Source organism: Stegodyphus dumicola, chromosome 1 (genome assembly GCF_044657685.1).
Source record: "Stegodyphus dumicola isolate Sdum_Otavi_A_Nest chromosome 1, ASM4465768v1".
NCBI lineage: Eukaryota > Metazoa > Arthropoda > Arachnida > Araneae > Eresidae > Stegodyphus > Stegodyphus dumicola.
Genome location: NC_140768.1, coordinates 63,632,802 through 63,649,222, shown reverse-complemented (window position 1 = coordinate 63,649,222; position 16,421 = coordinate 63,632,802). Strand labels below are relative to the sequence as shown.

The window sequence follows — 16,421 nt, the reverse complement described above, 5'->3', positions numbered from 1 at the left end:
GCTGCCCCATTTGGCGAGAAATCGTCCATTTGGCGACAAAATTGGCGATATTCCATGGACGGATGGAGAACCTTCTGGAACGAATTCTTACCGGTTTAGCCCAGAATGTTCTCGAACACAAGCCGACAGCTATATAAACCCTGCTAGTCCGAAGTCAGTTAGTGAGTGTGTGCTTCGCATAGAGTGCGAGAGAGTCAGTATCGAGTTGGTGTCTCGTCTAGCGAGTCAATCCCTGCGGAGTCGATCGAGTTGACAGCCGGGCAGCGAGTGCCGAGTGGGTCGTCGAGTTCACCGAAGGAGTCTCTTAGTGTATTGCGGTTAGTACATCGTCGAGAGAGCATGTTGAGCTCCGGGAACGACTGAACCATGGAGTCGGGAGCTGTGCTCGTGTGTCGTCGAGTGCATCGCGAGTTGTAGCGTGGAGAGTCTCGAGAGTACGTGGAGTTCCGAGAACGACCAAGCAGAGTCGAGAGCTGTACTCCGGAAAGCAGAATCGGGTGCTTTGCAGGAAGCTGTCTCCACCGTGATAGCCTGATAACCTGAAGGCTGTGTCGCTGATTGTTCCAGCGTGTTTATAGTAGATCTTCGACGACTGTAAAAAGTGACTTTGGAGCTGTCCTGATTGATATTGGCCAAATAAAGTGTGTTTCGATACTTCATCAAGTGTCGTCGTTATTCACTCCAAATCTACGAGCCCCGTACGAACGTGAAGGAAGAAAATAACGTAACAACTGGTCTCAGAAGAAAAATGCAACGATTGGTGTCAGAAGTGGGATTTGCGAGTAAATGCCAGTGACCCGCCTGAAGAGGAAAGCCATGGCGGAAGAAACGAAGACTTTGATGGACTTCTTAGCCGAGATGAGAGCTGAAATGAAAGTCGGACTGGGTGAGATAAAAGCCGAATATGATGAGATAAAAGCTGGATATAAAGAGATGACAGCTGAGATCAAAGCTGGACTGAAAGAGATGAAAGCCGTACCGAAAGAGAAAAAAGCCTGACAAGAAGAAATAAATGGCGGCCAAGAAAAGGTGCGAAAGCAACTCCAACAGGTGAAAGTGGAGCTTACAGAAGAAACTGGAGCCATAAAAGACGATGTGGGTATGAGATAAGTGGCTTCTGAAAAATCAAAGGATGAAGAAATGAAGAAAGTAGCTAATGAACTGTCTGAGGAAGATCAAGAAATGAAAGATGAAACAACTAACGGGATTAAAGATAAAGAACGAAAACATGAAGAAGTAAAAGACGGTAAAGTAGATTTTGATTCTCAAGTGCCTGAGATTGAAGAAAGTGAAAATGCGACTGTGAAGTTTCTAGAAACTGATAGTGAAGTTATGAGAACGCAGTCAGCAAGTGTTGAACCATCTGAAAGTGCATGTGATGCAGAGATGGGAGAAACTGATGTACAATTCATGCAGAGTGCTCCAGTATTGCAAGAAAATTCACCGACTTCGCAAACTATGTGTGCGTCTCATAGTGCTGATAGTGCAGACAAGGACCTGATTCTAAACCTGAATACTTGTGTTTGTGAAGAATCGGGTTCCGTTCATGACTCTGATGCAGAATTTGGAGCTAGTTCCCAGGAAACGGAGGAAAAAAAGCATATACCAATTGCTAAAAATATCGAGATGAAATGTACACATGCTGCGAATGAACTATAGAGCGGTGAACGAACTGTTTTAGACCTCCCTGTGGATGAAAAGTCTGAAAGAACTGTATCTTCAGACTGTGATATGCAAAACAGAAATGCATCTGAGAACTGCAGTGGAAAAATATTTGACCCGGATATATTTTAATGAAAAGACTGAAACTGAAATTCATTTTTAACTTTAATTTGTGTATATAACTTGCACATAGTGTAAATATTTGTTTTTTTAGTTATGTTATCTGTATGTTTTAAAGCGATTTGGTTGTATCGAATTTGGCTTCTGACCAAGGGTTGTACTCCCGGGACGTGTAGTCCTTGGAAGCGGGCAGTGTTACGAAATGTCCAGGCGCGGTAAGATGGCTTCCCCGCAAAGCAGTTTTAGGGTTTCCATAAAATGGCAATGGAAGGCAGGGTTGCCACATTTGGCAAGAAATCGCCCATTTGACGACAAAATTGGCGATATTCCATGGACGGATGGAGAGCCTCCTGGAACGAATTTCGTAACAATATTTTTACATATATTAATGTTAATATTACAATAGTCAGTAAGAGTTCAGAGTCCAAGGTTATCCATCATTTATTTTTCAAATCATCATATTTTGTGGGTATCTCACGCATCATAATCAGTTCTTTTTAAAAGATCCATTTGTCTTCTAAAACAGGAACAATTTTTATCTAAGCTTGAATTCTCAGTTTCTAAAGCTAATTTATATTTATTATTCGCTTGTTAATGCATTCAGATTCATTTTTACATTCCCAGTAAATTGTGTCCTTTGAACCTTTTCCACATATCAGAACCTTTACACATTTATTTAAAAAGTGGCCAAACTCTTGACATTTAAAACATCTAACGACATTCAAATACTCTTTTATTATAATTCTATGCCATTTCAAATTAATTTTAGTTTCGTTCATTATTGGACCAAACTTATCTCGTTGAATATCTGGTTGAATTTAAAGGGAACATTAGAAGTTTGGGATGAGAATCGACAAAATGAGAAAAATTTGCTGAAATTCTTACAGAGCAAAAAAAACAAGTGATAAGAAATTGTTTCCGAAGAACTTTATGATTCTTAGCTTCAATCTTGAAGAAAAGTTCAATTCCTCCATTTTCAAATATTTGATTTTATTTCTTAATTGCTTCTAGAATCTCATCTTTATTTAATTCTTCATCCAAATTATACAATATAATTTTATGCTGTTTCTTTTAGGAGCTTTTACTTGAATGCCATCTCTCAATAGAAAGTTCGTTTTTATTTCTTCTTCAAGTGTAACAATATCCTCTTTCTTCGAACATTGCACAGCCAAACCTCCGTTATTCACTTTCCTAGGATTTTTTATGCCAATCTTCAACTCAACTGGGTCAATCACTTCAACCACTTTTGATCTTACTTCCTCTGAAGAAATTCCCTTTTTATTAAGATATATTAACACCACGTGTTCTTCTGTTTTCTTAATTTTATCTTTCTTCGGAAACAATTTCTTATCACTTGTTTTTTGCTCTTTAAGAATTTCAGCAAATTTTTCTCATTTTGTCGTTTCTCATCCCAAACTTCTAATGTTCCCTTTAAATTTTCAATTTCTAATGCTTGAAATACCAAATAACTAAACAACACTTCTTGTGTATTAAATACTTTCTTTCTTATTGTTATTGTAACTATACTTGCATCTTCCAAGCATGTCTCAAGCTCGCTTATTATTGTACGATCTTCTTTCATTCTGCACAACATTCTCTGTCTGAATATTTTGGTCCATTGTTAATCACTTTGGAGTTGAGATTTAGACCACCTCCCTTGGGAGGTGGAGCCCTCAGACCACGACAAGGTACCAAACTCCTCCTATCCTTTTATTATAAAACTGGAAAGTTTTATAATTGTCTTTATCAAATAGTCAAGTATATAAAATATTTTCCAATAATAAACGCTTTTTCAATTCAATCTTAATGAGCCAATAACTTCCCCTGAGGGATCGCCACTAGTAAGGGAAATTCAACACTCACTATCCCAGAGAAAACCCGTCCCAAGCTTCACTACACACGCACCTATGTGGGCACAGTGGGCAATGAAGCAGCCGACCAACTGGCAAGAGATAGTGCAAATGAACAACTTGCCTCAGCCATCTCTCTGCCAATTCCATTATCACATCTTAAATTAAGAATGGAACGGGACATTATTTCCCCGTGGAGAACTAGCTGGACAAAAGAGCTAACTGGCAGGATGACATTTACCTTCCTCTCGGTGCCCTCAGGGAAATTAAACACTACAGACAGAGTAATGACATATTTCCTGACGGCGCATGGCTCTTTTGCAGCCTATTTGTTTCGATTCGGATTGCACCACACAGATTCATGCAAATGCGGCTCAACAGGTACCATTAATTACTATATGTTCGAGTGCGAAATCACCAAAGACCTACATTTTCGGCCGTATACAGCTGAAAATGCCCAGGTATGGCTGAAAGAACTCCTAAAGAGTAAGCTACTACGAAACAAACTTAAAACTCTCGTAGACTACCTGGCAATAAACAGCGAAAATCTAAAAGCAATCTAAAAAAATCGTTCAGCACGGTCAAAGTCTTGGCAGGGTATCTTTAATAACCTCAGGTCACAAATACCCATCTTCCGAAGTAACTTTATAAATCCCGCTACAAATTTTAATATTCTATAGAGATTTTTGGCTAGGCCTAGCTACAACAGAATGTTCCACCAATTGAGTACAGATGCTGATAGTCATATACCAGGCGGCACAGCAACTCAGTTGGTGGTAAGTAAGTTACATGGAGTTATGATAAAATATTCGTTATTTAAATGTAAAATCAATGAAAAAGGTATTACATGAATTTGTATTTAAATTTTAACTAAGCTATTCCTTATAATTGTTTCTTTAATAAACTAAAAATAAGTAAGCTTGCTCTGAAATAGCACAAAACAGAAAGTCACAAAAATGTTGAATACTCTGTGTCGTTGCTGTTCATGAAAACTGCACTGAATGGCCAGGTCTCACATTTTGTCATGAAGAATGATGTTCCTCTTCATTTGAGAAATCATCAATTAGTTCTTTGGCAAGTTGATATCCCTGCTTTTAATTTTATCAGATTTAATGATAACACAGCGCACTCTTAAAATCCAAAATATCAAACTCCAACAACTCCTTTGCTTTGATTTGAAGTTGAATGAAGCTATTTTCATTGCATTTATTGGGGCAAGTGAATCTTTCAAAAAAGTAATTATATTCAAGCAAAAACTCGCACGTACAAAAAGGTTTCCATAGCATGGTTCCTTTAGGCACACGTCTAGCAAGCTCTCTTCTGATGCATAGGTGAAATCAGAGGGCTTTCAGAATACGTATCTAAATAAACAGCAACAAACGCAGCATAGTACAGTTTTTGTTTAGCAGAATTATTATAAAATTAAGTAGGTTCTTTAGATTTCTGCTAATTTTTGATTTATTTTGTTTGTAAATAGCACAGTTTTAACCTCGCTTGAAACAAATGTATTTTTTATATGCAGACTTTACTGAAACTCTGCGATCCTTCATTCTTTAATTATTTTTTTCAAATTTTCTTTTAACAGGAGAAGCGTTCTAGAAATTCACAGATCAGACGGCATTCAAAGTATAGGACCAGTTAAGTGGACATTATCTCTCTGCTTAATGGCAGTCTTCGTCCTCGTCTACTTTTCCTTGTGGAAAGGAGTCAAAAGCTCCGGAAAGGTTGACCTAAATTATGCATTTTTTATATTTTAATGCTGGTTGATAAGTAATTTGTAAGTTTCCATCTAATAATAACGTATAATAGAGTTAGATGACTGTTTTCAATAATTAAATTCTTCCTTTTTATTTTGTTAGAAAATATTTTGTTTTTTTATTCTGAAAAGTTAATGTTTCTGTAGAATATAATATTACTTATAGAGTTACAAGTCATTACCTTTCTTACCAAATATTTTTTTTACAACACGAGGTGAGACTTAAGGCTTTCAGAACTTAAATCTAGCAGAAAAATATGACTCACTTATGATTTTGATAGCAACATTTTATGAGATGCTCGCCTACTGTGTACTTTCCAACCTATTGCATTAGTATATTCTAATAATAAACTCATAGTTATAAAAATTGCAATACATAAAGAAATCATATAGATAATCAGAATAAAATACTACTTCCTTAAAGAAATGCAAATTTCAAGACTCAGTGGATTTCTTTTGAAGGATCATTTAGTCATACAAACAAAAGGCTGTTAAGAATCTAAACAAGTAGTTTATTGCCTTCAGTGTTCTTTGTCAACATCAACGAAATCATCTAACTAAATTTCAGAGTTTCACAGAAAATGAATGCGTGAATGAGCTTCGTACCACGGCACTGATGCTTGTACAGAACATAATCCAAAGCCATATAGTATATATATAGATATGGAATTATTTGAATGAAAGTTATTTGACTATAATTATCAACACTTCAAGCTGCAATAACCACTTGAATACACACTCTCTCAGATGCTAAAAATATGGCATCATACAATAGCTGAAAGAATAGCCTTGAATGGGCCCTCTATGTGGGATTCTCATATCACAAAAAGTATGCACTTGCAGCTCAAATCCGCCACATCTACCTTTCCTCCTGAGCATCTCTAGAACATCCTTTATCAGTGCACTAAACGTCCTAGCTGGCCTTCCCCCCTCTATCTCATTGTAAAAAGAGAAAATGCCATAGTTCGCTCACTTAGACTCCAAACCATCACATTTGTGTAATGAAAGAGAATTCATCAGCATTGACTATAAGAGCAGTAACCTAACAGTGCTCTGCCACCCCGCAGAATTTAACCTTGATACGAAACTACAAACTCCATCAACTCTCGAGACATATGCAATATATACTGACGGATCAAAGCGGGGGGGGGCAAAGCGCAGGCTGTATCTTCTGTGTAATACGAGATCCCAGTAGTGTGTTTACCTGGGCACGAAGACTAATTTCTGTCAATACAGTGTCTGAAGCTGAACTTGCTGCATTTAGAGGAACAATTTTCTTTAGCATTCTAGTAGTTTACGAATTAATGATATATTCTATCTCAGCGTTTAGTCTGCACTCTGGAAAAAAGTTATTAGGAATACTGTAGTCAAGCAGAACACGAAAATACTACTCTTCTTGCCAAGAAATATCAGACCAAACCTCCAGTGAGTCCGTGTACATACTGGAGTATAAGCCATGCTCGAAGTCACACATGAAAGCGACTACTAGATCCTTTTTAATGGAACAATGACAACGTTCCTGGGACAACGATGACACTGGGAGAAGAGCATATGAGATACCTTCCCAAGGTCAGAGATAAATTAAGCAGTGGTAATTCCGAGCCGACACCATTCCTGAAGGGACAGGGCCCATACATGAGCAACGTATTTCTTTTCCGCTTCCGAGACAGTGCGAAGTAAGTATGTGGAGGGGTTGGAGACTTTGAATATTATAATTTTTACTGCCCAGAAATGAATGTTTATCATTTGATCATTCCATCATCTGAAAAAAAAACATGTGTGGGCAAATAACATCTGCTGGAATACATACGCGCTCAGACGTATCCATAAATACACCGAAATAGTTCTTGGAATCTCCAGTCGATTAAATAACTTGACAACACCCTCCCATGCATAAGGACAGCAGAAATCCAGAACGGTCAACGGCAGTGGGTCAATCACCACATTGTCGGGGGGGGAGAAAGAACTGCCATAAATTTGAAAAATACAAAATAGGTATATTTTTCAAGACAATGGTATATCAGCATGGTAGACATCTTTTCAAAGTCTGTTCGAATTTGTATCTCCAATGCAAATTCTGCATAATAGTATTATTAAATGTACAGCAGATTTGTAATGTGCATTAGAGTTGAAATATAATCGTGTAGTATCGTATCGCTATATGAACGTACTTGCGCTAGTGCACCACTGTTTTGATTTGAGACAGATTTGTTTTTAAAACAAAAGAATAGCACATGCACATAGCAGTTGTACACTCAAAACATAATATTTTAGTCGGATGGCTGACTTCATTCTTTACCCTGTGTTTTCATTGTCTTTTTTATTTGCTTTAAGACAGTTTCTAGTAGACATGTCTCCGGATTTATGAGCTAAATTAAAATAACGCGGAGGGCTTAAACAGGCTGATAAGATGCATCCCCAATTATGCCGGCTGCTCTGGCGTTGGAGTACATTAAAGAATTATACCAGATCTTCGGTATCTACGAATACAAAGTGTATGAAATCTTTTCGGTCATTCCCAAGCTCTCTCGTTCCAGTAAACATCGTTATGTAACACTACAGTCTCATGCTTCACTTAGAATTATCTTAAGATTACTGAAAGGGTTACAAAAGGAACACACATCCAGTTTAACCACTGCAGTATCGTAGTATCACAACCGCTGTATCAAGGAAAATATAGTGGCTGAAGTCATACCCCTTCTTTCAATTCACTTCTGGAACCATATTCCAACAAGCATCGATGGAATACATGTTGCCAAGAATGTCCATGTCTTCTTCGAAATGCGATAGAAATTATTTCTTCCCTCGTATAGCCTTCCAGACAAGTGGCCTGTTGAACATGTATGAGATGCAGACATTCCGGGGACTGGTCAGTCACATCTCTATAGCAGTCAGTCCTAAAGAACTGTGTTCTGAGACCGAAACATCCTTGCAAAGAGTAATCCTGTGAACACATCCAAAGCCACTTAAATTCAGTGGCACGAATTATGAAAATTCTTTTTGCCTCTCGTGGTAATGGTAATATGAGCTTCTGTACATCATGCCCTTAATAAAATATTGGTTTTGTCTGATTGATACAGTTGTAGTGGTCTGAAACTTTTAATCATTGAATTTGCATTCCTTTTTTTATATATATAAATTTCCTTTTAAGATTCCATAGCACTGCAATTTTCACAAATATTGTATAGATTTTAAATGGCTTAAAATGGGATTTTCAGTCGCTCTTTCAGAGGAAACCTTACCCAAAAGTGTTGATAAAGACGTTTAGCCTGCCTTTGAGCATTACTTTGGTCTTTTGGCCTGGAAAATAATATTTTCTATTCAATCAATCTACTTGAAATTGTTTAAATTAAACTGCATACATTTAAAAATTTTAAAACTGCATTAAGTATAGCTAAATTTAATATCTGATGCGAGATATGATTTACATACACATGGAAAAATACAAACCTGATATAATAATCAGTTATATATTTCAGGTGGTGTGGTTTACAGCTACTATGCCTTATGTGGTGCTCTTTATCCTGCTGTGTAGAGGAGTTACATTAGAGGGATCTTTGGATGGCATTAAATACTACCTCTCTCCAAAATGGGAAAAGCTTTTAGAAAGTGATGTAAGCTGATAATGGACATTTTTCTAAACATTGCAGATTACATTTATTAAGTGAAGGAATAGCAACTAAACTTTTAGGAGTTAAAGATTTACTCGAGCAATGCATCTCATATCTTTGAATAATGCAAGTCATGTCTTAAATCACAACGGATGCGAATACAAGCTATTTCTATTGATATCTAATATCTGAAAACACTACGTACTATTATTTAAGAACAAAAAACAAAAACGATATTATTCCTATAATAAAAACCGTTAAATAAGTTCATTAGAAATCATTAAATTTAATAGTAACTTCAGAAACTTATAGTAAAATTATGAACTCTAATAATTTAATTGCTTTTAAAAATTAATTTATTTCGAAATATTCCGACTTAAAAAATTATATGATCTTAATACCTTTCCTACTCACGTAATTTCGTCATCAGTATTTCTATAGATAAAAAAAACATTTTGTTAACCTGAAGGCTTAAAAAATCTACAAATTTTTCATGACGAAAAAAAAGTATCTCCACTTTAAACTAATCAATAAATACTTGCTTAAGGAAAAATTACTTTTAAAAAACTCCACGTGATCATTAAAAATTTAATTATAATGTACACGGCGAAAAAAAAAGGAGACAGTTCTATATCTTCCGTTCTACTGGGCCGATTGACGAAATTCAGCTTGCGTTTTCCATGTCTCGAAAACACGACTTAGGATATGTATTAGATTTATATATAGCACTGTTCTAATATAGGTATTTTCACACAAAATCTGAAATAACATACCATTTTTTTTTTTTATATTTCGATTCCACGACTCACAATTATGCCTAGATATTAAATTTTGTAAAATTTAGTGCGAAATTTACGGAGGAATTCAAAATTTTATCTTGGCGAAGTTTTTCCAGTTTGCGCCAAGAATAATTCCCTTGGTGAACATTTTAATATGTGGCAACCAATTTTCCCTTCCCTTCCATTATGCCGGAGCGAAAAAAAGGCACCTCGTTCCTATACTTTTACTTTCTGCATGAGCGGAAAAAAATTCGTATCGTTTTCTACTTCCAAATAATTTTAAAACGTAATAACTTTTATTACCAACAGATAACAATTTTTCTAAAAAAATCAGCAATATGATAGCTGAGAGTTGAAAACTATCCAGAAGCTCAAAATATTAAAGCGATCTAAATAAAGATTTAAAATTTAAAAGAAATTGGTTCTGACTCGACATTAGATATGGCAGAGACGAAAACTAATCCATATGTAACTATCATAGGATATGGCTAAATCATTAGAGAAGACAGTATAGGCAATGTTGGTGGAAGCAGAAGTGTACAGATAATTCCTCGAACTGTTATTTTTACTAAATTACCCATGTTCAGCAACGGTTTTCTTCTAGCAATAGGGCAGAACACAGAAGACAAAGTGTCTTAACCATGTTTTATCGCTTTCAACAAATATGACAAATTTCAAAACGAGCCAATATATAAATTCGCGTATATCTTCGGAAATTTTGAATAAAAAACTATTTTGAACTTAATTTTTTGCAGGTATGCTTAGAAATACGTCTACTTTAAGATAGATGACGGTAAAGTTTTTATAGATTATAATTCAAGAACTTTTTTGAAAAATTTATAAAATTTATTTAAAAATAAATCATAAGAAATTGGTGAATTTTATTTGGAATGAACCTAAATTTCGAAATGTGAAAGGGAGAATCAAAGTTTAATAAAAAAGAGAGATTAATAAATATATACCAAACTCATTGTGGAACTAAAATTTTGAGAGCTAATTTTTTAAATACGACTTGGCAAAACTTGGTAGTTTGGCGTAATTTGAGTCGTAGAATTGAAATATGGAAAACAATTGGTATGTTATTTCAGAAAAAGTCCGATTTTGTGTCAAAATACCTATATTAGAACAATGCTCTATATAAATCTAATGCATATCCTAAGTCGCTCTTTCGAGACATAAAAAATGCAAGTTGAATTTCGTCAATCGGCCCAGTAGAAAAGATATAGAATTGTAACCCCCCTTTTTTTGCAGTGTACATATTTAAAAGAAAAAGGGATAATATTTAAAGTAAAATTTAAAACAAAAATCAAAATTTTAAATCTTGCTTTAGAAAAGTTAACCTGAAAATTCTCTTTGTAATCTCTTAACTTATTAATGCATTAATTTCACATTTTATATATTTTAATTGTCAGGTGTGGATTGATGCTGCAACTCAAATTTTCTTCTCACTTGGGCCCGGCTTTGGAACACTTCTAGCCTTGTCCAGTTATAATAAATTCCATAACAACTGTTACAGGTAATTATTTGATGTTTTATACAGCATGTCGTAGATGACCGAACTGCAGTGCCTCACAAAAATGATTGGACAATTTAAATTTTTGTATTCTTGAATGACATTAGTTTATATGTAAATTAAAACAGAAAGAAAGGCTTTTATTTTGATTATATATCAATTCAACATTTTTCTAGTAAGTACATTTTCGAAAAGATGAAAATTAAGTTAACAAACCTGATTAGTACACCCCATGAATTCCTTGTACGGAATATTAATTTATATGCACTTTTTGCAGCATTTCATTTAAACTTATTTCCTTGAATTTCATTTTCGTTGAATTATGATACCCGAAGTTTTTGCTCGATTACAATATTTCCTTTACACTTTGCTTCTTTAAACTAATATATATATATTAGTTTAAAGAAGTAAAAAGAAGAAAAGGAATAACACACGAAATTTTTCCGAAATTGCTGATACAGAATGTAAACTTCATCGCCTCCCGAAAATGATCTTATTATACAGTACACACAGCCTTATTATACAATACACACAGCCAAATGCTGTGTGTACTGTATAATAAGATCAGACCAAAGCTGTCACTGCATACTACTTTGGCGGCATTTGAAATTCTTACGTTACAGATTAGGCAATTAAGCCTGTTTTTTTATCCTTGAATTTATTGGAATATACGTTTAAAGATTTTTTTCATTTTGATAATTAAAATTGTTTTAACTTAGTTAACTGGTTTAACCTAATATATTTGTTTTAATTTAGATTTATACAAATACAACAGGACGGGAGAAAAATTAAACAAAGTGAAAATATGATTATACACTTTTCAAAAGAATCTGCATAGACAAAGAACTGTGAATGGCTAATTAACGGTTAAAAAATGACTCTAAATTTCAAATGAATACCCTTTAGAAAAGAGAACTTTGTTTCATTGGAGAAAAGTTGTTGTTTACATATGCCGCTAAGTGGTTTTGTATATTAATACACACCTACTTGTCAAAATATAAAATTATCTAAGCGTGTGCGCCCTTCATAAAAAATCTGCCATTAAAACATACCTTTAAATGCGAATCACACTGCGGATTAGAAACCAGGATTTTAAAACGTAATAACTTTTATTACCAACAGATAACAATTTTTCTAAAAAAATCAGTAATATGATAGCTGAGAGTTGAAAACTCTCCAGAAGCTCAAAAAATTAAAGCGATCTAAACAAAGATTTAAAATTTAAAAGAAATTGGTTCTGACTCGACATTAGATATGGCAGAGACGGAAACTAATCCATATGTAACTATCATAGGATATGGCTGAATCATTAGAGAAGACAGTATAGGCAATGTTGGTGGAAGCAGAAGTGTACAGATAATTCCTCGAACTGACATTTTTACTAAATTACCCATGTTCAGCAACGGTTTTCTGCTAGCAATAGGGCAGAGGACAAAGTATCGAACAGCTTTCACACATTTCTACTTTCATGTTACGATTTCTTATATATACAAGTCGATAGTGGATAGTCATGCAATATTTTGAAATCGAAAGAAACTCATTTCTACTTTCATGTTATTGGTAAGAATATGAGTTTGAAAAATTCATGTACACTGCTAGACCCGAGTTTTGAGAAAATGACAATGTGGTGAGGTTCATGTTCCGTCTTACAAATTTCTCTTCTGCATTTTACAAATTTTTACCAATACTTTACTAGTCAATATTTGCATGATAGCATGTAGTTTATTAACTTCAGACTGAATTACATAAAATATGTAGATGCAAATCCATTTGATTTCAAGGTACTTGTTCATTTCACCGAGAACAGCGATTAATCGCGACATTTGGTGACATTACCGCCAAATGATATAGCAAAGTGATAACCAAAACCAAGTAAACTTTTTTACGCTACATTTTCTGATGATGATAATTTGTGCGTAAGTTTGAATTTCAGATTTTTCTTAATTTCATGAGTAAGCACACATGTAACTCACGAGTCAAAAATCAAACCCGAAACCAAGCGCAAAAGAAATGTGAAATCATTTTCCTTTCATCTGGTAGGAATGTGTTCATGAAGTTGTTGCATTCTTCCAAGAAAGGATTGGATTATTCAATTACGGCAAAGCACACGAGGGCTATCTGCCTAAAGGGAGGGATGCCATCGTGGAGGACTTTCTAAGGGAAACTGGCTCGTATACACGTGTCACATGGGGAAAACCACGAAAACGTCCATGCAGCCAGTCCGTTCGCGGGATTCGAACCTCGGACCGAACTACCAGTGTTCAGCGTCTTTACGCTCTGCTGCTGCTTCCAAGAAAGGGGTCTTTACCCTACCCACAGTTTTTGAAAAATGAACATGAAATTAATTTATATACCACCGGTGAAACCATATGAAGGTGCAACGTGAAAAACTGGGGAAAAAAAAAGAAAGATGGTTTCTCGCATCTACAGATTTGTTGATCTGGGAACCGGCACTCATATATTGAAATATTGCACAGTTCCTCGGAGCGTAGAAATAAAATGCCACGTGGTTACGTGCTCGCCAATATCTTGAGCCACAGCTGGCTAAGTTCATGTGGGAGGCAATGTAAAAGCCGTGATTTGATGCCATAATAGCTGTTATTGCTGATTTAGAGCCATCAGAAAAATGATTTATAACCACATTTTTCTAAAGTAGAAATTCGTAATTCTTGGGAAAAAAAGCTTTTCCCCCCTTTATTTCCGTTAAAAATTTCACTATTTAAAAGCGTTTGGGGGGGGAAGAAAAGAAAAAACGGCGTTTAAACTTGGATTCTCCAAGTTTTATTTTTCAAAATTCCTACCCCTTTGGCCGCCTGTAAAACCGATATGTGCTTTAATTATAGAAGTTTTAGTAAATCATAATTTTGATAACATAAAAATTTAATAGCGATGTATTTTGCTTCCTTAAATAAATATTCTCACATTTTTTAATCAGTATGTGTTTGACTTTAAAGACAAAAATTTAGTACGAATTTCAAAATGCGTGTCTAATGGAAAGTGTATGTATATTAGGAGAAATATATTTCCCTGTCTACTTGCTCATTAATAAGAATATTTTTCATTTTTTTAATATTTTATAACTCCCTAAATTTCGTTTATCTTTTGGGAAGATAGAGATAATTATTCAAATTATGACTCAATTAGTATTTAAATATTTATTTATTTACTAGTTAAATATATCTAAGTCCAGGAAAGAAACTTATCATGATGATACAAACTCAAAAATCAAAAATATAATAATTGTTGTTCCGAGTTTATGAGCTTATCATCACTATGGCAAACCGTTACTACGGATGAATCTAGTTCTTTCCACAGTGGTCCCTTTCCAGTCCAGAGGACAAGCTAAGAAGCTTGGTATGGTTGAACAATTTTTACGCGTCTGCCAGACTTATAGAAAGTTGGGAACGTTTGGTTTACCCTAAAATCAGGTTCAGACTCTTTGTTGTTACTTACATGATTTTCTTCTACAGAATTTCTTCTACAGAATTTCTACTTTCATGTTATTGGTAAGAATATGAGTTTGAAAAATTCATGTACACTGCTAGACCCGAGTTTTGAGAAAATGACAATGTGGTGAGGTTCATGTTCCGTCTTACAAATTTCTCTTCTGCATTTTACAAATTTTTACCAATACTTTACTAGTCAATATTTGCATGATAGCATGTAGTTTATTAACTCTATCGATCGTAAAAAATGTTTCAGTCCTAACTAATACTCTGAATGGTCCCTGGTATGGTTGCTCTAAAGGTTTTCGCACAGTGTCTCGTCTAAGGTCGTTTAAGGAAGACATGCGAGCTTGTAAGTAAACCATGAAAGAACATGTTGCTCGAAGAGTGCCGCAAAGCAGGAGATGGTCGGATAAGTCGCATCTGTTGACGAAGATTGTCAACAAAATCTTTTGAAAACGAATTGCGAAAAATTTCTCCTGGAAGTTTCAAGCAAGTTCCACAGACTATTTCAACTCGTGAAAATTCAATATCTTCTTTAATGCATGACCTCATTCCGGGCAAAACTGATGGGTAACCGGATATCTCATTAACTTTCAACTATTTTAGCCAAACCATCTAATGTGTCGCTGCATACTGATAATATCTTTTGAATTGAAATTGGGAGTCTTTGAAGCAAAATGGGTTTACTGTTATACTTCCTCGCTTACTTTACCGGCTGATAAATTGAGCATTTCAAATAAAAGTTGTGATAGTCTTTTACTTCCCAACTGTAATTCTTGTAAAAGTATAGGCATTTTAGAGTTCTCCGATTGAGAAAACTGCTCTAAAATTCTTGCTTTCAATTGATTTTACATGTTAGTTGTTGGGGGATTACGCACATTATCAGATATACATGCCAGAACTTTTGCATCTAATGCAGCTATAACTGAGTGAAATCTTGTTTGATCTGATGTGATACCAGATAAATTAAACTTTGATTCTAATTGCACGAACCATAAGTCTGGGCTATTTTCCCAAAATGAAGGTGCACGGAAAGCAATACGAGAGAGCTCGATAGTTTGAGTTTCGCTGTTATACGACATTTAATTCTCAAAAACCTTTAACTTAATAGAATTAAATATAAAACAACGCACAAAAGTTGAGCAGTTAAAAATTATAAAACAAATTATTGATCTTACTTTTTTTAAGAATTGGCGATCATCAAAGTTGTTAACTGGTTTCTATTCTTGCCGTTGGTCATCATTCTAACAGGATGTCTTCAAATATCCAGGTCAACCAATTTGGGAGGATAGAGATAAGTATTCAAATTATTACTCAATTAGTATCTAAATATTTATTTATTTACCAGTTAAATATATCTAAGTACAGGGAAGAAACTTATGATGATACAAACTCAAAAGTCAAAAATATAATAATTGTCGTTTCGAGTTTCTGAGCTTATTGTCACTATGGCAATCCGTTACTATGCGATGAATATAATTGTTGCCACAATCTGATGTCCTAATGTTGATCTAATAGGGAGCTAATGTTGTTCTAATGCTGATCTAATGTTAACCTAAATTCATTTCGTTGACCAAAGTAAGCCACTATGAAGAAGTTAATACACATTTAATTTAATATGCTTTTAGCTTTCAACTTAAGTATTTTTAAAATATCCAAACACTCGTAGAATAATCATAAT

General features: G+C 34.8%; 1 protein-coding gene across 2 annotated transcripts in view; it reads left to right on the top strand.

Annotated features, from left to right (window-relative positions):
• LOC118203956 (sodium-dependent serotonin transporter-like) overlaps positions 1-16,421 on the top strand; it is a 161,419-nt gene that overhangs the window by 124,328 nt on the left and 20,670 nt on the right. For both annotated transcript variants that reach the window (XM_085815687.1, XM_085815680.1), the window contains exons 4-6: positions 5,218-5,356; positions 8,868-9,002; positions 11,191-11,294. In XM_085815687.1, coding sequence (XP_085671813.1) covers positions 5,218-5,356; positions 8,868-9,002; positions 11,191-11,294 — 378 coding nt within the window. The remainder of the gene's footprint in view (positions 1-5,217; positions 5,357-8,867; positions 9,003-11,190; positions 11,295-16,421) is intronic.